The sequence below is a fragment of the Pelophylax lessonae genome (genome assembly GCF_965119305.1).
Source record: "Pelophylax lessonae genome assembly, chromosome: 4".
Lineage (NCBI taxonomy): Eukaryota > Metazoa > Chordata > Amphibia > Anura > Ranidae > Pelophylax > Pelophylax lessonae.
The window spans coordinates 547,649,238-547,671,146 of record NC_138771.1 but is presented as its reverse complement, the minus strand read 5'-3'; the positions used below and the strand labels follow the sequence as shown (position 1 = coordinate 547,671,146).

Sequence of the window (21,909 nt, the reverse complement as noted above, 5' to 3'; positions counted from 1 at the left end):
ATGTAATTTTTATTGGTTTTTTTTTTGTTTCTTTTTTTTTTTTACCAGCAATCGCGGCGATCTGCAATTTTTTTTTCTTTTGCGGGACTGTGACATTGCGGCGGACAGATCGGACCCCTAACTGACATTTTTGACACTTTTGGGGGTACCAGTGGCATTACTACAGTAATCAGTGCTAAACATATGCACTGTTACTGTAATAATGACACTGGCAGGGAAGGGGTTAACAGTAAAGGTGATCAAGGGGTTAAATGAGACCCTAGGGGAGTGAGCCTAACTGTGGGGGGCGTGGCTTCTGAGAAATACCACAGAGACATGTGATCCTATATAGAAGGATCACATGAGCTCTGTGATTATTTCAGGGAGAAGGATGGTCGGCTGTGTTTTACAACAGCCGACCGTCTTTCTCTCTCAGCGGGGAGCGATTGTGGGTGTCAGGCGGCAATCAGAGCCGCCTGACAGCAGCATCGGCTTCCCCGCTGACGATCGGGGGTGGGAGCATGCCGGCAGTGGCTCGCGCTTGCCCCCTAGCTCCTCCCAGGCGAGCGTCGTAGATGTACTTCGTTTTGCCTGTACCAGCCACCCTGCTGCAGTAAAAAGGCGGCGGGTGGTCGGGAACTGGTTAAACAAAGTCCACAATGTAATGCTATGGGGTTGACTTACTAAAACTGGAGAGTGAAAAATCTGGTGCAAGTGTGCATGGTAGTCAATCAGCTTCTAACTTGATGTGTTCAATTAAGCTTTTACAATAAAACCTGGAAGCTGATTGGTTTCTATGCACAAGTGCACCCCTGATTTTCCCCGCTTACAAACAAATAAATGGTCTTTAATTTTTATCATAGGTGTATTTTTTTAAATGATAGAGACAGACTATCAACCAAAAATCCAGAAAAAAAAACACATGATACAAATGGTATACATTGAGTTTAGGTTGATCCCCAAGCTAAACATGACTTAATACTTGGGGAAGAAACCCTTGTTGGCAAGCACAGAGGGTAAGACCTTTCTTGTAGCTGGTTACCAGGTTTGCACACATCTCAGGAGAGATTTTGGTCCACTTTTCCTAACAGATCTTCTTTAAATCCCTAAGGTTTCTTGGCTGTCATTTGACAATTGGAAGTTTCAGCTCCCTCCATAAATTTGCTATAGGATTAAGGTCCTAGGCCAATCGATGACCTTAATTTGCTTCTTCTTGAGCCACTCCTTTGTTGCCTTGTCGGTATGTTTTGGATGATTGTGATGCTGGAAAACTCATCCACAACCCATCTTCAGTGTTCTGGCTAAAGGAAGAAGGTTCTCATCCAAGATTTTACAAAACATGGCCCTGTCCATTGGCCCCTCAATGCGGCTAAGTCGGCCTGTACCTTTTAGCAGAGAAACAGCCCCAAAGCATAATGTTTCTACCTCCGTGCTTGACTGTAGGGGATGTGTTCTTAGGGTAATAGTCAGCATTTCTCTTTCGTCGACCTTTGGGCTTATGCTGCGCTCTCTTCGGTAATAGGACTAGGCGGAAACAATTTTGGCTACGCCCCTGAGGCAGTCCAAGGGGGTATACCATCACTTCCTGCTTTAGGACTTCAGTTTTTTCTGCCTAGTCAGGAGTAAGGACATGGGTCATGGGACATGGATTTTCTTCTCTTCCTTTGTTATTTTCTGTTCCTGTGTGAACTACAATCAGTTCTGTTCCTATGTGAACTACAATGAACCACCGGACTTGGCAATGCACTGGATATCATAGATCCTTACGGCCTTCCCAGTCTGGCCTGCGGGCGCAACCCAACTATTAGCTCCGCGCTAGGTTGGCCACGACATAGCACCATTGGACGGGGGCTGACCGGCGAGTGAAACCCCTCGCGAGGTCCCATAGCCCGGGTCACGACAACAGTGACGACCGGAGTAGCAGCGAGCCTCTGGCTGCAGCACCCCCATTTCAAGATGGCACGGTGGACTGCCTGGAGTGGGACCCGCTTGATTCCCAGGTGTGGTAAGTCGTGTCCCCCCCTCTTTTCTCTGGGAAATGCTGGGGCGGACGTGGGCCCTTCCTGGGGGTGGTAGGCTCCCCCCCCCCAGCGGGGTTTTCCCTGTAATGGTCGCCATCACCTGCCCTCATCCTTCTCCCTTAGTCCCCCTTTGGGGTGCATGGGTGTTCCTGGGTGGGGGTGTTATTTAGGTGATGGGCTGGAGGGCGGTGGGAGTGTGCCGCTTTAGGGGTGCCTGCATTTATTGCGAGGGGGAGGGGTCCCTGGGGGGCTCCCCCCCTGGTGGACTACAAATTCCCATGAGTCCCAGGTGCCGCCATTTTGGCATGGATGGCTGTATTCAGCCTCGATTGCCATTTTTGTGTAGTCCAGCAGCCATGTTTTTGGGGTTTCCCATGGTAGTCTATGCGGCGGCCATTTTCTTGAAGTCCAGTGCAGTGACTGGCGGCTGTAATGACAGTGTCAGCGCTAATGACAGTGTCAGCTCTTCCTCTTCCTTTCTGATCACAGTGTTGCAGTTTGGTGCTATGGGTGCATGGTGGTGAGTCCCTGTGGGTATACAGTCCTCCCTCTGCTATAGACAGCGCTGCTGGTGCGGTCTGCGTCCATGCACCCTGAGTGCTTTAACAGTGAGGATGAATTCTCTTCCACTGCAGCCGCTCAAAAAAATGCACTGGTGGAGGCACTGATTGTGTCAGTGCAGGAAACCTAAAGTTGGAGGACTCAGCTGTTGCTGAGTTGGCAACGCCAGTGCAGTTAGGCACCGGCAGATCTTCCAAGGTGACTAAGGTGTTCCCCTTTCCTGCCTATTTTGACGGGATTGTCTTTAGTCAGTGGGGATCCCCGAAACGCGTGATTGGAATACCGAAGCATTTCACTAGGAGATGATCCCTTTGAGGCGTCTCTCTTGAAGAAGCTGACGGTTCCACCGTCGGTGGACTCTCAGGTTTCAAGATAAATAAGGCCACACTTTTACCGGTGGCGCATTCTCCATCCTTTAAGGACCCTGTGGACAAGAGAGCTGAGGCTCTGGTTCAATATCTTTTTACCGTGACGGGTTCAATTTCGAGGTCGGTGTTTGCTATCACCTTGGTATCCCAGACCTTAACGGAATGGCCAAAAATGTTACGCTAGGCTCTGGAAGGGGATCAACATCCTACAGAGCAGTTGATCCAGGGGCTACAGTACATTTGTGATGCATCTTTGGATGCGGCCCCTTTGGCTGGCAGAGTATCTGTGACGACAGTGATCCTTCGCCGCATGATTTGGCAGTGTCTGTTCGGTGCTTCTATGGAGAAGATCATGGAGGTAAGAGTACTTTACTTCCGCAGCCTGCCAGGAGTAAAGAGACTCATCACAAGTGTGGTCCTTTTTTCTCGGCCTATAAGTGGTCCTTTCGTCCTTCGTGATCTAAGGACCAGGGACCAAAATCCACCCATAACCCCGCAGCTAGTTCCAAGTGGCCCTGGCCAGGTAAGTCAAGAGCTGGTCCCTCCGGGACCACAGACAAGCTCGCTTCTGCCTGAAGGGACACCCTCACCCGTACTTGGGGTGAGGGGATGTCTTCGCTTCTTTCCGGATCTGTGGACCTCCTGGATTCAAGACAAGTGGGTCTGCGAGTTGATTCGGTCTGGGTACAAAACCGAGTTTCAGTCCTTGCCTCCGGCAAGGTTCTTTCCTTCCAATCTGCATTTGTCCCCAAAACGTCTACAAGGTCTTCTTGGGGCGGTACAGGATCTGCTGTCACAGGGGGTCATTGTACCGGTTCCAGAATCGGAACGCTTTCAGGGGTTTTATTCAAACCTGTTTACGATTCCCAGGAAAGAAGGCAAGGTTCGTCCCATTCTGCTCCTCAAGGCTTTGAACCGCTTTGTGCGGATTCAGAAATTTCAAATGGAACCTATTCGCACTGTGGTGGCATCCCTTCATCCTGTCGTAAGCGTGGTTCTCTGCTCACAATCGGCCCTTTCGTTCCCACTTAATCGCAGGAAAAGTATTCAAGACTTACTCAAACTTTCACAGGTGGCTCCAAGGGACCCTGAAATGGTAAGCCAAAAGCGGGCCCTTTTGGTTCCGCAGACAAGCCTTCCTCGGGGGCGCCCTCACCCGTATCTGGGATGTCTTCGCTTCTTTCCGGATCCGTGGAACTTGGTCATTCAGGACAAATGGGTCTACAAACTGATTTGGTTTGGTTACAAGATTGAGTTTCGGTCCTTGCCTCCGACAAGGTTCATTCCTTCCAACATTTGCCTGTCTCAGGATTGGCTGCAGGGTCTTTAAAGGGCAGTGCAGGACCTGTTAGCACAACAAGTTAGTGTGCCGGTTTCAGAGTCTGAACGTTTTCAAGGCTTTTATTCAAATCTTTTTACTGTTCCCAGGAAGGAAGGCAAGGTGCGCCGGATCTTGGACCTCAAGACTCTGAACCACTTTGTGCGGGTTCAGAAATTTCGGATTTGGAGTCCATTCGCACGGTAGTGGCATTCCTTCATCAAGGGGATTTTTTGGCCTCTATTGATATCAGACGCTTGCCTTCATATTCCAACATATGTGGGGGCATCAGCGTTTTCTTTGCTTTTACCGTGGGCGAGGACCACTATAAATTTGTGGTGTTACCCTTTGGTCTTGCTTCAGCTCCTCGGTTTTCACAAAAGTGTTGGCCTTGCTCAGGCAGAAGGGGATCTTCTTCTGTGTGCAGAGTCTTCATTAGCTCCGCTCAGGAATTGCATGCAAGTGCTGGGTCTGATGGTCTCCACCTTCCTTCAAGGCGGTTCTGTTTGCTTAGTTCCATACCAGACCTCTGCAATGTGAGACTCTTGCCAAATGGAATAAGAATCCGCAGTCGCTAAACAATCTGATCCTGTTGAGCCAGAGTACGAGAGGGTCTCTGATGGTGGCTCTGCTCTCCGACTCTTCGCCTGGGGAAGTCCTTTCTCATCCTGTATTGGACAGTGATTTCCACGGATGCCAGTCTGTCTGGGTGGGGAGGTGTCTTGGGAGTCTACTAGGCTCAAGGTGTTTTGACTCGAGAGGAGTCTAGTCTGCCAATCAACATCCTGGAGATTCAGGCGAACAGGCTTTTTCTGTCCCAGTGGACGGATCGTCTGCAGGGATGCCCGGTGAGGATACAATCGAACAATGCTACAGCCGTGGCATAGGTCAATCTTCAAGGGGGCACAAGAAGTGCCCTGGTGGCCCGGGAAGTAGCCAGCATCCTAAGGTGGGCAGAACTATATGTTCCAGCCCTCTCTGCTGTGCACATTCAACTGTGTCTCCATTGGGGGACTCCCGCTGTGGACCTGTTGGCCTCCTGTCTCAACAGGAAGGTGCATAGGTTTGTGTCAAGGTCTCACGATCCTCTGGCCGATGCCGCAGAGGCCCTGGTGGCCCCCTGGGGTCAGTATAGTCAATTAGTCTTTTCCTCCAATACAACTTCTGTCGAGACTGTTGCGCAGAATCGAGATGGAAGGGTTTCCAGTCATTCTGGTGGTGCCAGACTGGCCTAGCTGGTCTTGGTACACAGGCCTGGTAAGGCTGGTAGCAGATGTTCCTTGGAAACTTCCTCTCAGGGAAGATCTTCTGCCTCGGACCGATCTTCCATCCTGCTTTACGGTCGCTGGCATTAACTGCCTGGCTATTGAAAGCCAGGTGCTGAAGTACAGAGGGTTGTCGGAGTTGGTGATTCCTACACTGTTGAAAGCATGGAAACCTACTTCTAGGAAGGTTTATCATCGAGTTTGGAAGTCATACATTACGCGGTGTGAGTCTCGGGGGGGGGGGGGGTTTCTCCCCATTCCTTTTTTGTGTCCCGCCTGCTGGAGTTTCTACAACTAGGTGTAGATCAACGTTTGGCTCTGGGCACCATCAAGGGCCAGATTTCCGCCTTGGCCATAGTTCACACTTTTGTGCAGGGGGTTCGCCATCTGGCTCTTCCGGTGGGATCTCAATTTTGTACTGTCGGTACTTCAAAAGCCTCCTTTTAAAAATATTTGTGAACTTCCTCTGCTCAGTCTGTCATAGAAGGTGGTCTTTTTGGTCGCTATTACTTCTGCGCGTAGGGTGTCTGAGTTGGCTGCGTTGTCCTGTCGGTCACCTTACCTGGTGGTTCACAGGGACAAAGTGGTGTTACAACCCTGTCAGGCATTTCTTTCCAAGGTCGTCTCAGGGTTTCATTTGAATGAGGATATTGTTTTGCCGTCTTTGTGTCCTAAGCTCAAACATCCTAAAGAAATTGCTCTACACTCACTGGATGTAGTTTGCGCAATTAGGGTGTACCTGGCGAAATACGATTCTTTGTTCTTACGGATAGATCTCGGAAGGGGCAGGCCGCATCTACTCCAGATGGATCAGGCAGGAAGTGGTGCAGGCCTATTCTATTAATGGTCAGGTTCCTCCTTTCCCTTTTAAGGCGCATTCTACAAGGGCACTTAGTGTCTCCTGGGCCTTCTGTCATCAGGCGTCTGTGGTTCAGGTGTGCAAGGCGGCTTCAGGTGTGCAAGGCGGCTATGTGGTTGTCTGTACACACATTCACAAAGTTTTATAATGTGGCTGTACTTGCATCTTGGGAAGCTGCGTTCGACAGCAAAGTTTCGCAGGCTGCGGTTGTGGAGGCTCCTGCCTCTTGAGGGTGTATATTTCCTGGTGCTGAGCTCCAGTTGTTCTTGGTTTAGCTCCTGGTTTACCTGGTTGGCTATGTTTAACCCTTGTTGGGAATTATATTGCTTGCTGTGTTTTTCCCACCCCACATATTGACACTGCTTTGGGACATCCCAGGGTCTCTGAAGACATGTAGCTGTGTCCATCAGTGAACGAAAGAGAAAAATTGATTTTTGTCTTACCGTAAAATCCTTCTCTGAGGTTCGCCAACGGACACAGCAGAGGAAAGAAGAATCGCAAGCGCAGTATTTTTTCACTTCGTGCTGGGATATTTGACATTTATCGTGTATAGTTGAACCTCTTTTTTTTTTTTTTTTTTTTTTTTTGCAGGTTCAACTGCAAACAGTCACATTGTGGTATTTATTTGATGAATGTTGTGTGTTGATAGAAGTGAAACACCTGCACATTATTAATCTGATCCATGGGCGTTGCATACACTTAAAGGGACAGCTACACTAAATATTTGGTAATTATCTATAGCTGAAGGACATTATTTAGTTTGCTGTTTAAATAAAAAGGAGACCTTTTTTTAGAGGAAGGTTAAGCATCGTGTAAAGAAAACCTATAGTTAAAAAAAAAAAAATACAGAGGTTGACATCTCCTTTTGAAAATGTTAGTTACCATGTATGCAGATAAGGACTTTATTCTGACTTTCCTGATCTACTTGTTCCAGGTTGGTGACCCAGAATATATTGAAGCTATTGGGTCAGCATAGCTGCCAGCCTGTGTCTTCATAAACTGTGGATTCCACTCTCCTAATAACAGGCCTGTTTGAACAGACCAGATAGAATCAAGGGTCAGCTCTTGAGTACATAATCGATCTGTCCTGGCTTCTTTTGAGCAACTTAAAAATATAATTTGAATCTAGTATTGCAGATCTTTAGTCATGGCGTAACTAATTCAGGCGTTTTTAACCTGTATCCTTTTCCCAAATAGTCAACTGGGAGACATAGCAGACCATTGGGTAGGGCTTATAACACAAATGTTTCCTGTGCGCCCCCCCCAGTAAAAGGGCAAAAAGGGGTTCTTTCTCATTCATTGAGGGATACGGGAACTTATACTGCTACCTACAGGAATATTGGACACTGAGAAACAATCAGTTATATGGTAGCCCACAATAACCCTTTCACTCCCAGCATGCTTCATTTTTTTTTGCTAGTGTTTAAGAGGATGAACATGTTTTTTCTTCAGCTTTGCCGCAAAAAGACTAACCCTTTTACTAGCTTTTTTCTTTAAACGAGATTCCTGCTTCATTGCAGCTTGAACTGTGTTACATGACAGCTACCTAGATCAGCCTTGCCACAGCCTGACTGTGAAAAGCCAAATCCAGATTCCGACACCCCTCTGGCCTTTGAATATGTGAGGGTGCTGCAGTCTTGCAGGGATTTATGGATCAAAAAGCACAGATTCTTGCTGACCCTGACTGCAAAGGCCTCAAGCACACTCTTGCTCCTTCTGTCGCAGGATTGCTGTTTGATTTGTCTGCAGCCGCAGATGCCATCTACCGCCGACAGATGGCATCTGTTTGACAATGAGTCTCCGCAGTCCTTGATGGACGAACGTGACTCTGAAGAAAGACTGTTTTTAACTCTTAAGTGCTCTAGTATAAACCACTCAAAACGCCTGTTGCCACTAGCACTGTCACCAGCCTGGGATTCTTTAGTGCTCCTAAAACTGCCAAAATCTTCTTGGTGCTCCCGCTGTTTGCAGTCTTCCGTTATGAAGACTGGAAACATCCTTACAAGATGTTTGTATCTTCCGGGCACCTATCAGTCCTCCACTTATTTGAGGAGGTCTTTGTTAAAAAGTCAGCTGCCCCTCCGTGGCTTTAGCAGTTTATTATTCCTGTGGGGGATGTACACCGGTCTGTAATAACCCCACCAACAAAAGACTGGAGCCCCTTTCTAGGGCTCTATTCACCCTGACAGGTCTTGTACTGCAACCTATTTTAGCCGTGACCTATGATTTGTCAAACCCAGATTGACTGATCAGAAGGGATCTGATCACGATTGCATTTGGAAGCCCCGCAGCATTGAGCCTAAACTTCATGTATTAATCTCCTGTCAGTGAATATGAGAAGGGCTTTTTTGCTCGACTACCTCTTAAAATTGCTTGTTCCGCATGCCTCTTCTGAGGTTCCCCTTCGTCAAGAATAGTACCCATTGCAAGAGTACTCCTTTCTCAGCCCAAGAAGCCTAAGGCTCAGTTTGGAAAGACTCACCCCTTGTTAGAGGCCCCAGAAAGGCTTTTCTCTTTCGTTCATTGACACACAGCTCTCCAGGATTCTGAACCATTGGGTTATATTGCCCCCTACAGGAGTAGGGTTTTGGGTTGGACACGGGCCCCTCCCTAAGGCAGTCAACCCGGGGGTTGCCCTCCTTCCCATCAGACACTCCTGAATATGGTGGTCCCTGTGGGTCATCACCCTGCGGGGAGTGCTGCCATGCTTCCTGAATTATCGGATAAAATATCGGATAGTGAGGATGATTCCTCCACACCTGTAGCTGCGCACGAGAAGGCGCTGGTGGAGGCACTGATTGTATCTGTGCACAAAACTTTAAAAATGGAGGCTGAAGCTGCAGTGGAGGTGGCTGTCCCCTTTTCCATCTCACGCAGCAAAAGTGTTTCCTTATTCCTCCTATTTTGACAGATTTGTTGCAAAAGAGTGTGAGTGTCCAGATGTCCCCTTGTGGTTCCCAAACGATTTGCGGTGAGGTACCCCTTTGAGTAGTCCCTCCTTAAAAGTGTTCTGTTTTACCGGGGGTGAACCCCCCGGTTTCCAGGTTGAATAAGGCAACCATGATTCTGGTTGAGGAATCGCTGGCATTTAAACATCCGGCTGACAGAAAAGTGGAGGATGTGGCCTGCAATATGTACATTATTGCTGGTTTGGCGCTTAGGCCAGTTTTCACCATTGCCCTGGTGTCGCAAACTCTGACCGAGTGAGCTAAACTGTATAGCCGTGACCTAGAGGGTGAGCAGCTTCCCCAAGCCTTTGCTGAACTGGCAGACCAGTTGTTCCTGGGGCTGCAGTTTATCTGTGATCCCTCTTTGCTGCGCCCCTGATGTTTTGGCTGTCTGTTTCGGCAGTGGTACTTAGGCGTGTATTCTGGCTTGTGTTGGTCTGCGGACCAGACCTCAAAAAAAGCTCTGACTGAATAACCTTTTAAGGGCAATCACCTGTTTGAGGCTACCCTGGATGACATCATCAAGAGTCGCACGGGGGGAAGAGTACCTTTTGTCCACAGACTGGAAAGGGTAAGGAACCTCGTTCCAGATGTCTTTCCTGGCTCACAGGAAGTTTGCTCATCCCTCAGGATCCACTGACAAGGGTTCAAAACCTTTCAAGTCCTCCTGGGGAGGTTCCAAGTGGCCCTGATCTGGCAAGCTGAGAGCTGGAATCTCTAGACCCACAGGCAAGGCTCCTTCAGCATGAAGGTGCACCCTCACTGGGGTGGGGGGGGACGTCTTCGCTGGTTCCCGGGCCCTTGGACCTCTTTGGTAAACGACAAATGGATCCATGAAGTGATACTGTCTGGCTTCGAGTTTAGTTCTTATCCTCCGGAAAGGTTCTTCCCTTCCAATGGGCCTCTGTCCCCGGACCGATTGTTAGCTCTCTTTGGGGCGGTAAAAGACCTGCTGCTTTAGGGTGTGATCGTCCCGGTTCCGGCCTCAGGACAGTTTTGGGGCTTTTATTCAAACCTGGAAGGAACGTCTTATTCTGGACCTCAAGCCCCCTTAGCTGCTTTGTGTGGGTACAGAAGTTCAGAACGAGGTCCATTCGCACAGTGGTGGCATCCCTACATCGGGGGGGATTTTCTTGCCTCTATCAACATCAAGGATGCTTACTTGCACATTCCAATATGTGCCATCACCAGCGCTTCCCCTGTTTTGCAATAGGAGTGGAGCATTATCCGTTTGTGGCATTACCCTTTGGTCTCGCCTCTGCTCCTCAGGTCTTCACGAAAGTGTTGGCCCCCGGTTCTGGCATTGCTACATCAGCGGGGAATTGAAGTGCTGGGCTATCTGGACGTCCTCCTCTTGCGAGCGAAGCCTTCTGCTACACTGATGGACGACTTGAAGATCACTATACAGACCCTGAGGGAGTTTGGTTGGCTTCTAACTTACCAAAAGTCTGCTCTGATTCCATCCAGAAAATTGGATTTTCTGGGTCTGACTCTGAATTCAGCTTTAGCCAGAGTGTTCCTTCATCTGGGTAAACTCCAGAAGTTGCATGCTGCGATTCATCTCCTGCTGTTCAGCAGATAGTCATCCCTCCGGACTTGCATTCGGTTGCTGGGCCTGAAGAGATCTACCTTTTTGAGGCAGTTCCGTTTGCACAGTTCTTTACGAGGTCCCTTCAAAGTGCGATCCTGGTCAAATGGGACAAGTGTCCAAAGTCTCTGGACAATCCGACCTGGCTGAGCAGGAAACCAAGGGGGTCTCTGGTCTGGTGGCTTCGCTCTCTGGCTCTTCTACAGGAAAAATCCTTTCTCCCCTTGTATTGCACAGTGGTCACCATGGATGCCAGTCTGTCCGGGTGGGGAGGTGTCCTGGATCTGAGCTCTGCTCAGGGTGTTTTGGACACTGGAAGAGTCCAGACTGCTGATAAATGTCTTGGAACTCCAGGCGATCAGGCTGTGCCTGGATCACTGGACTGATCTACTCCGGGGGGGAGGGTTGGACTTCCGGTGTGGATTCAGTTGGACAATGCCACGGCAGTGGCATATGTCAATCACCAGGGGGGAGCAAAGAGTGTATTAGCAGCCCTGGAATTAGCCGGCATTCTCCGGTGGGCAGAGCGGTTCGTTCCGTACACGTTCCAGGAATGGAAAAACTGGTATGCTGACTATCTCAGGCGTTGGACCAAGGGGGGTGGTCCCTTTATCTGGACGTGACAGATATGTCTCCGGTGGGGCACCCCTAAGGTGGATCGGTTGGCGTCCCGGCTCAACAGAAAAGTACTGAGGTTTGTGGCAAGGTCACGGAATCCTCTGGCCGATACCACAGATCCTCTAATGGGGCCAGTATCATCTGATCTATGCCCTTCCTCCTCTCTTCTGCCACGGCACATAATCGGGGCAGAGGGGATTCCAGTCATTCTAGTGGCCCCGGACTGGCCTCACTGGTCTTGGTACGCCGACCTGGTGTGGCTGGTCACCAACGTCCCTTGAGGACTGCCTCTCTGGGAGGATCTCCTGCCCCAAGGGCCAATCTTCCATCCTGCTTTACAGTCGCTGGCTTTGAGGGCCTGGCTGTTGAAAACCAGGTGCTGAAAGATAGAGGATTGCCTGATTCCGACACTGCTGAAGGCTAGGAAGTCTACCTCTAGGAAGATCTACCATAGTACATGGAAAGCGTACATTTCGTGGTGTCGATTGGTGTTCACCCTCGTTCTTTTTCGGTGGCTCGGTTTTTGACTTTCCTTCAGCAGGTTGTTAAGCAGAAATTGGCCTTGAGTACCAAAAAGGGCCAGCTGCCGGCCTTTGTGGTCTTCTTTTAGCGACGCCTGGCCATGCGCTTTCTGATGCGAACCTTTGTTCAAGGGGTCTGGCATCTGACTCCACTAGTGCGGTCACCCCTACCGCCGTGGGATCTGAACTTGGTGCTTTCAGTTCTCCAGAATATTTGGGAGATTCCCCTGCTTATGCTGTCTCAGAAGGTTGCTATTTTGTTGGCTATCACCTCTGCTCACAGGGTATCGGAACTGGCGGCGCTATCTTGTCGTACCCTTACTTGGTTGTCCACAAAAATAAAATGGTTCTTTGTCCATGTCCGTTGTTCCTTCCTAAAGTAGTCTCTGATTTCCATTTGAATGAAGACATTACATTGCCTTCCCTGTGTCCCAGGCCCAAACATCCTAAGGAATTTGCGTTGCATACCCTAGATGTGGTTTGAGCGATTCGGGTGTATCTGGCAGCTATGGAGTCTTTTCAGAGGTCAGACTCACTGTGATCACAGGTGTGCCAAGAAAAAGGCTGTTTCTTCTTCTGCGACCATATCCAGATGGATCAGACAGATGGTGACACAGGCCTATTTGATCAGGGGTCAGGTTCCTTCTTTCCCTGTCACGGTGCGCTCTACTCGGGAGATTAGTGCTTCTTGGGCCTTCCGTTATCAGGCGTTAGTGGCCCAGGCTTGCAAGGCAGCCACTTGGTCGTCGGTGCACACTTTAACTAAATTCTATAAAGTGGATGTGTTGGCATCTGCGGATGCTTCCTTTGGCCGCAAATATTTGCAGGCTGCTGTTTAGAGGGTCTGTTCCCTCTTTGGTGGGGTATATTGTTCAGGTTGGGCCCCAGTTGTTTTTTGTTGAGCTCCTGTTTACCTGGTTGGCTATTGTGATAGCCTTGGGATTTTTTTTTTTTTTTTGTTTTGTTCCACCCCTCACGTTTGGCACTGCTTGGGGACATCCGAACTGTTCAGAATCCTGTCCATCAATGAATGAAAGAGAAAATGGGATTTTTGACTTACCGTAAAATCCATCTCTCTGAGTTCATTGGCGGACACAGCACCCAACCCTCTATGGAGTTGTATTACTTCTGACACTGCTTGTTACAAAATTGAGGACCTATAGCAGAGAGGGGGAGTATACCACCTCAGACCGCCTATAGGCATAGCCAAGTTCCTTTTTTCTGCCTAGTGTCCTACTCCTGCAGGTGGCAATATAACCCTATGGTTCTGAATAATGGAGAAGCTGTGTTCGTCAATGAACTCAGAGGAATGGATTTTACGGTAAGTCCAAAATTTAATTTTTCCTTGCTCCATGAGCTCTAACTCATAAGCTTGAAACCCAATTCTGGCATACAGTTCACTCACAAGCCTTGAGATTCCAAGCCCCCAAACCCTCAGATAAATCTTCGATAGCATGAAGACAGTTCATGTGCATCTGTTAGCCTTTGCAGACACTTGGACAACTTGAATCTTAGAGTTGGGTGCGGAAAGTGGTTTCCAGGTGCTGCAAGCCAGAGTTTTCTTCCCTGTCCCCTTCTTGGTTCATCACTTCCAACCTGTCTGCATCACCATCATCATCCTCTCCATGCAGCCCTAGGGGGTCTTTTGGAACAAAGTGTCATTGCTTCAGTTTCTGTGGCAAAACCGTATAGGGGTTTACTCCAAGCAAATTACTGTTCCCAAGCCAAAAGTAGGTATCTGCCCATTTTAGATACTAAAAGTCTTTACATGGGCCCAGAAAATCCTGAATAGAATCCACCATCTCTGTCATAGCCTTCCACTATCAGGGAGACTTTCTAGTTTCTGTGGACATCAAGGACTTGCATTCCACAATTTTTTCATCTGCTCCTACACTTTGCTGTGGGTCCTCTACATTTCCAGTTTCTGCATCTAGAATATTCACCAAGGTTGCTGTCCCAAATATTCACCTTGCTGAATTCTCCGGACACTTCTATTTTGGGATATCTGGACAACCTCCTGATAAAGGGACAGTTGGCACAGGTCCAACCCTTGGGACAGACCAGCACTCAACAATACAGTATCTCACAAAAGTGGGTACACCCCTCACATTTTTTTAAATATTTTATTATATCTTTTCATGTGACAACACTGAAGAAATTATACTTTGCTACAATGTAAAGTAGTGAGTGTACAGCTTGTATAACATTGTAAATTTTCTGACCCCTCAAAATAACTCCACACACAGCCATTATTGTCTAAATTGCTGGCAAGAAATGTGAGTACACCCCTAAGTGAAAATGTCCAAATTGGGCCCACTTAGCCATTTTCTCTCCCCAATGTCATGTGACTCGTTAGTGTTACAAGGTCTCAGGTGTGAATGGTAAATAGATGTGTTAAATTTGGTATTATCACACGCTCGCTCTCATACTGGTCACTGGAAGTTCAACATGGCACCTCATGGCAAAGAACTCTCTGAGGATCTGAAAAAAAGAATTGTTGCTCTACATAAAGATGGCCTAGGCTATAAGAAGATTGCCAAGACCCTGAAACTTATCTGCAGCACGGTGGCCAAGGCCATACAGCGGTTTAACAGGACAAGTTCCACTCAGAACAGGCCTTGCCATGGTCGGCCAAAGAAGTTGAGTGCACGTGCTCAGCGTCCTATCCAGAGGTTGTCATTAGGAAGTAGATGTATGAGTGCGGCCAGCAATGCTGCAGAGGTTGAAGGGGTGGGGGGTCAGCCTGTCAGTGCTCAGACCATACGCCACACAATGCATTAAATTGGTCTGCATGGCTGTAGTCCCAGAAGGAAGCCTCTTCTAAAGATGATGCACAAGAAAGCATGCAGTTTGCTGAAGACAAGCAGAGAAGGATATAGATTACTAGAATCACGTCCTGTGGTCTGATGAGACCAAGATAAAATTGTTTGGTTCAGATGGTGTCAAGCGTGTGTGGTGGCAACCAGGTGAGGAGTACAAAGACAAGTGTTTCTTGCCTATGGTCAAGCATGGTGTTCGAAGTGTCATGGTCTAGGGCTGCATGAGTGCTGCTGACACTGCGGAGCTACAGTTCATTGGGGAACCATGAATGCCAATGTGTACTGTGACATACTGACGCAGGGCATGATCCCCCCTCCCTTCGGAGACTTGGCCGTAGGGCAGTATTCCAACATAACGACCCAAAACACACTTCCAAGACAACCACTGCCTTGCAAAAGAAGCTGAGGGTAAAGGTGATGGACTGGTCAAGCATGTCTCCAGACCTAAACCCTATTGAGCATCTGTGGAGCATCCTCAAATGGAAGGTGAAGGAGAGTAAGGTCTCTAACGTCCACCAGCTCCGTGATGGAGGAGTGGAAGAGGACTCCAGTGGCAACCTGTGAAGCTCTGGTAAACTCCATGCCCAAGAGGGTTAAGGCAGTGCTGGAAAATAATGGTGGCCACACAAAATATTGACACTTTTGGCCCAATTTGGACATTTTAACTTGGGTGTAATCACTTTTGTTGCCAGCGGTGTAGACATTAATGGCTGTGCCTTGAGTTATTTTGAGGGGACAGCAAATTTACACGTTTATACAAGTTGTGAACTCACTACTTTACATTGTAGTAAAGTGTCATTTCTTCAGTGTTTTCACATGAAAAGATATAATATATTTACAAAAGAAGAGTTTTTTTCTGGGGTTGGAGAGGAGTCCTGGGCACCTTGTTGGTGCAGGAATTTTGGACATCTGAGGAATCGCATCCCTTGATCAACATTCTGAAACTTCAGGTGGTTTGGCTGTCCCTGCAACGCTGGACCTCCCGACTGGAGGGTTATCTGATCCACATTTTTTCACCAAAGCAGTGGCGTACATCAACTATCAGGGGAGAATCCAAAGCCTTGCCAAAGAGAGGTAGAGCGCAAACTGTCCTAGGTAGAACTTTACATTTCACCCTTGTCCTTGTTTACAATACAGGCATGGACAGTTGACAGACAGACTTCTCAGCCAGCAGTGTTGCAGGGTCTGTGTCACATTTGGGGGATGCCAGATGTGGACCTTTTGGCCTCCAAGTTCAACAACAAACTAGGCAGAGTTATCCCCAAGTACAGGGGTCCTCTAACAGAAGCAGTGGATGCTCTGATGACTCAGTGGGATCAGTACATCCTTTGATCATGACTTTTCTTTTGGGTGTCTCCCATCTGGCTCCTTGAGGATCTGCATTTGGTTCTCTCGACACTCCTGCAATTTGAGCCAGGGATATTCCCCTTTCCCACTCTGTCTCTTGTTGTCATCACCTCAAGTCAAGTTTCTGAGCTAGCAGGCTCCCTCTATTGCCTGGATTTAATTAGAGCTTCTCGCAACCATGGTTTCCTTCAGAAAGACTGACACTCTCATTTGTCTAATTGTCAGTTCTGCTGGTCACCATATAGGGTGACAACACTTTCTCATTCCACCATTTCTCTGTGACTCAGACCATTCTTCAAGCTTATGGTCTAAAGCAGGGGTACTGAATTAAAATTCATGGAGGTCCGCTTAGTAAAATCTTCTTCTAGCGGAGGTCCGAATCATGTTTGTGATTTGATTCAGATCCTTTACATTACAGCACCCTCTCCTAGGCGGTCCCATCTCTGCAGCTGGGGAATGCAGGTGAAACTGCACATGTTCCCGGCCCGCAGAGGAACAGAGGAACACGCCACACTTCAGCACAGCTTGGTACTGTGCAATTTAAAAAAGGTCAGGGACTTGTTTTCCTGCATTTCACATGGGTAGTGCAGCCCATTAAAATGAATGGGCTGACCTACCTGTGACACTGAGCCCCATATCACAATCCCATCCTTACATCTATTCCACATTGTCCACTGCACATCACAGTTTCCTTCCCTTCACCAAGATCCCCTTTGTGTTATCATACCGCCTTAACATCAACACCCTTCTTATCCCCTCATTACAGAACCCCACTCCCCTACATTACTATCCTCAGCCCCTCATCACAGTACTCAGCTCCCCCACATTGTCCTCAGTTCCCCATTACAGTATTCACCCCCCCCCCCCCCCGACATTAGAGTACTCAGCCTTAACCCCCATTCCCCCCACATCAGAGTCCTCAGCCCCCACACATAGACTCCTCAGCCCCCCACACATATCAGAGTCCTCAGCCCCCCACACATATCAGAGTCCTCAGCCCCCCACACATATCAGAGTCCTCAGCCCCACACACATATCAGAGTCCTCAGCCCCACACACATATCAGAGTCCTGAGCCCCACACACATATCAGAGTCCTGAGCCCCACACACATATCAGAGTCCTGAGCCCCCACACACACATATCAGAGTCCTCAGCCCCCACACATATATTAGAGTCCTCAGCCCCCACACACACATATCAGAGTCCTCAGCCCCACACACATATCAGAGTCCTGAGCCCCCACACACACATATCAGAGTCCTCAGCCCCCACACATATATCAGAGTCCTCAGCCCCCACACATATATCAGAGTCCTCAGCCCCCACACACACATATCAGAGTCCTCAGCCCCACACATATATCAGAGTCCTCAGCCCCACACACATATCAGAGTCCTCAGCCCCACACACATATCAGAGTCCTCAGCCCCACACACATATCAGAGTCCTCAGCCCCACACACATATCAGAGTCCTCAGCCCCACACACATATCAGAGTCCTCAGCCCCACACACATATCAGAGTCCTGAGCCCCACACACAAATATCAGAGTCCTGAGCCCCACACACAAATATCAGAGTCCTGAGCCCCACACACAAATATCAGAGTCCTGAGCCCCACACACAAATATCAGAGTCCTCAGCCCCACACACAAATATCAGAGTCCTCAGCCCCACACACAAATATCAGAGTCCTCAGCCCCACACACATATCAGAGTCCTCAGCCCCACACACATATCAGAGTCCTCAGCCCCACACACAAATATCAGAGTCCTCAGCCCCCACACACATATCAGAGTCCTCAGCCCCACACACATATCAGAGTCTTCAGCCCCCCCACACATATATCAGAGTCCACAGCCCTCGCACACATTAGAGTACATAGCCCCCACACACATTAGAGTACTCTTCTTTGCTGTACTCAGTGTCTCTCCCCCTTCCTACATTATGTCTCCCCTACCTTACACAGCCAGGAGAACTCGAGGCACAGCAGGTCTGGAGGAAGGAAGCTGCAAGATGGTGATTGGTTGCTTAGACTGCCATTCATCTTGGCAACCAATCACTGGCTGTTTACCTCGGGCAGTTCCCGCCCTCCCTTCAGAGCTGTCCTGCCTCACGCTGTCGGCTCTGCAAAGAAATCATCACAGCTGAAAGGAGAGCAGGCTGATAAATGGCGAGACAGCTGCGGTCCGGGAGGGGGAAGGAGGGGGGCCGGAAACGGACCGCGGGCCGCCATTTAGTGATGCCTGGTCTAAAGGATAATGTTCACCCTTTCCTGTCAAGGCACAATCCACTAGATCGTTAAGTGCTTCTTGTGCTCTTCAGCATTTGGCATCTGTTTCTCAGATTTGCAAGGCTTTCACGTGGTCTACTGGTCACATATTTTATCCGGTGAATGCTCAGGCCTCACCTGATGCCATCTTCAGGCATACGGTCCTTCAGGCAGCTCTTTGAACTGCAGGCAGCCCCAAGTTTGGATTTCATTTTTTTTTTTTCTGGGCCGTTTAGCATTTTGTATGCTATTGCCAAACCCTAGGTTGGACTGCTTTTAAACATCCCAACAGTACAAGACTTCTTGTGTCCCTGAGTGGATGAGAAAGAAGATAGAATTCTCTATCGTCCTCTGACAGACACAGCTCTCAATGCTTCTTCACTATTGGGTTATGTGCCATCTACAGGAGTAGACTAGGCAGGTAAAAGTTTTCACTCGACATGCCGATAGGGGCTGTCCCTTACAACATAACCCTAGACACACTGTGCTCTCAAATCAGTTTCTTGCTGCCTAGTTTAGGACTAGGACCATATCAAAATGGATCAGGCAGACCATTGTTCAGGCCTATTCCTTGAAGAGTCAGGTTCCTCCTTTCCCTGTGAGGGCGCATTCTAGAAGAGTGCTGAGTGCCTCTTGGGCCTTTCGCCATCAGGCTTCAGTTGCTCAGGTGTGTAAAGCGGCGACTTGGTCGTCTTTTCACACTTTTACTAAATTCTACAAAGTTGATTAGTTGGCATCCTCGGATGCTGCCTTTGGCCGCAAGGTTTTGCAGGCTGCTGTTTGACAAAAAGACTTGGTTTTCTCTTTGCGGGGGTCAATTTTTGTTTTTGGGGTAAGCTCCTGTTGGTTTCGGTTGAGCATTTTTGTGTCACCCAGTTGGCTACGTTTTAGTCTTGGAAATACATTGACAGTTTTTGGTTGCGTTCTTCCCACCCCTCATGCCTACATTGCTTTGGGACGTCCCAATAGTGAAGAAGCATTGAGAGCTGCGTCTGTCAGAGGACTCAGAGAAAATGATTTTATGGTAAGTTCTTACAAAAATCAAATTTTTTGTATGTGCTGTAAATGCTTTTCTTGGAGTCAGTTGAGGAACACGAATCCCACCCCTCTGTGTTCATGAACAAAATCTTGGTACTGCCATGTGAGGTGTACTGGAAGTATAAGAAGTTATTCTGTACTCGTCTACAATTTTTTGTCAGTGCCCATTCCTCCTGTAGATGGCAGCATAACCCAACGGCACAAGACTTCTGTTGCCCCTAAAAATTATATTTAATGTTAACCTCAATTTACCATAAGTAGTTTTATTGGGTATTAGCAATGCCCGGGGGTCTGCTTTGTCTCCCAATAAACATTTAAAGAAAATGCATGTTGGTGTCACTAGCCCACCGGTATTTTTGCTGTCAGACTGAAGTTTGATTTCTAGATTGTCTTCTTTTTTTTAAAACCTCTAAAGTATAAATAGCCTAGTTATCCTAGTGATATGCTGCATCAGTTTATTTACTGTTGATTTTTATATCCCCCCAGTGACTACTAGCCCACCGAAGACGTTGTATGTCATGTCGGATGCCAAGCTTTCTGCACTCACCAAGTCTGTTGGCAGTGAATTTGCATCTTTACCGCTGAAGTCAATGGCCTTACAAAGTTCATCTGCTGTCACCCCTGGAGCAGTGACGTTTACAACACCATCACTAGCTAACACATCAAACACAACCTGTACGGTGGTGCTGTCTAAGATTGGTCCAGTTCTGCAAGCTTCTCCAAAAACTGTTATCTTAGCAAAAACTGATTCAAATGATAAGTCATCTGGAAATCACTTGATTGGTTCTGTGGAGAGTCTGGGCAGAGTGCCATCTGTGGTTGACGAGGGCAGCACAATAATTCACAGCCGAGAGTCCCTGGTGAACAGGCAGCTACTGCAGCCTGCTCTGATAGCCCTATCTAGCACTAGCAATATGGTGCAAAACACAGTAACACCTGCTAGTCAAAAACCACAGTGATTTTGGAAGTAAACATAAACTATGGAAAAGTTACACAGTCAATCCTCCTGATTGGCCCATATTAAACTACAGCAGAGGAATGACTGTCCCTGACTGAGGAGAAACTGACTAATGTATAGACGGCATTAGGAAACGGGGTATAGGTCGCATTTTGGGAAGCATAGCAAGTATAGAGCAGACCATGACCAGCAGACAAGCACAACAAACATTACATGTTGTATTTTGGGTAGTTCTGACATCCAAAACAAAGCATTGTGTTTTGTAAATAGAGGATGTATTTGGAGTGACTAAGCAATGCTGCAAGATACTAAAGTTTCCATGTTACCTACTAATGGTAGAGGTAGTCATTTTGTTGATATACAAGCAGCTTATCTGTTTCTCAGGATCTAATGACGTTATTGCAGCCAAAGACAGAGTGCTTCTTAGCAACATTCTGTAATTGAGGAAAGGAAACCAGTAATTTTCCTCTTTCTTTCTCATATCTGCACTAGAAAAAATCACAACTCAATATGGCAACACCTTTAAAGTGATATTAAACCCAAAAGCAAACATTTATTATATTGCAGCTTACCATTTCTTAAATGTAATGGTTGTAATCATTTTCTTTTTTTAGGCTTTGTTTTATTTTCATCTGTTGGCTGCCCAGTAAGTCTGTTGTTTTTCAAAAGAATAAGCTTTCCAACAGAATATATCAGTTATATAGGTGAGACAAACCATTTAACACTGGCAGGCGTGCTTACAATGGTCAGCTTTTATTTATGTAAAACCTTTAACCCAGCAGGAAAAAATGTTTTCTCCAAGGCTGGCCATGCAATATACAATTTTTTTATTCAATTTCGTTTAGATTTACCTGCTACTATGTAGTGCAAGGGCCTGCCTGAATGCATACAAATTGAAAGTGTTTAGGTTTGACCTTAAATGATATGGTTTTGGTAAATCGAAAAGGAAAGTTGTACAAGAGTATTGTATAATGTTTGGTTAGCCTAAGTGCTATAAAGTATTTACTGGTCGTTTGGCTTTAATATGTTAATGTATTTAAATCTGCTAGTAAATCTAACACTCCCCTCCCCTAGTTTGACAATGATGGTGTCCCCATGTTCATTCATCCAGAGTGAGGGCACACTAATGTAGGAGGTTTGTTACTGGCCAGAAAACTGATGCAGATACCACATCTAATGATTTGTAAGCTGCAAGATATTACATTTTTGGTTTTGAGTTTAATATTCTTTGCTCTGTGTTGTGTGACTGTAAATAAGTGTTATTCATTTGTTTAAAAAAAAATCAACAGTTGGTGTATTGGTTTGAAGACTAAATCTGGGAATGACAAGTGGGTGCTCTAAAAACTGCCATTTTGTGGTCCTTGGTGCCTCATGACTTAGCAATTTGAGCCCTTGGTTTTGATGGCCTTTAAATGAAAATGTACTGT

General features: G+C 47.5%; 1 protein-coding gene across 2 annotated transcripts in view; it reads left to right on the top strand.

Annotated features, from left to right (window-relative positions):
* Nucleotides 1-20,571, top strand: part of KANSL3 (KAT8 regulatory NSL complex subunit 3) — a 202,539-nt gene extending 181,968 nt beyond the window's left edge. Inside the window, exon 23 of one of the 2 annotated variants that reach the window (XM_082256923.1) lies at nucleotides 20,011-20,571. In XM_082256923.1, the coding sequence (XP_082113049.1) occupies nucleotides 20,011-20,483 (473 nt within the window). In that variant the 3' untranslated portion in view covers nucleotides 20,484-20,571. The remainder of the gene's footprint in view (nucleotides 1-20,010) is intronic. The other variant, XM_082256924.1, reaches the window with a different exon arrangement.
* The last annotated feature ends 1,338 nt before the right edge of the window (nucleotides 20,572-21,909 follow it).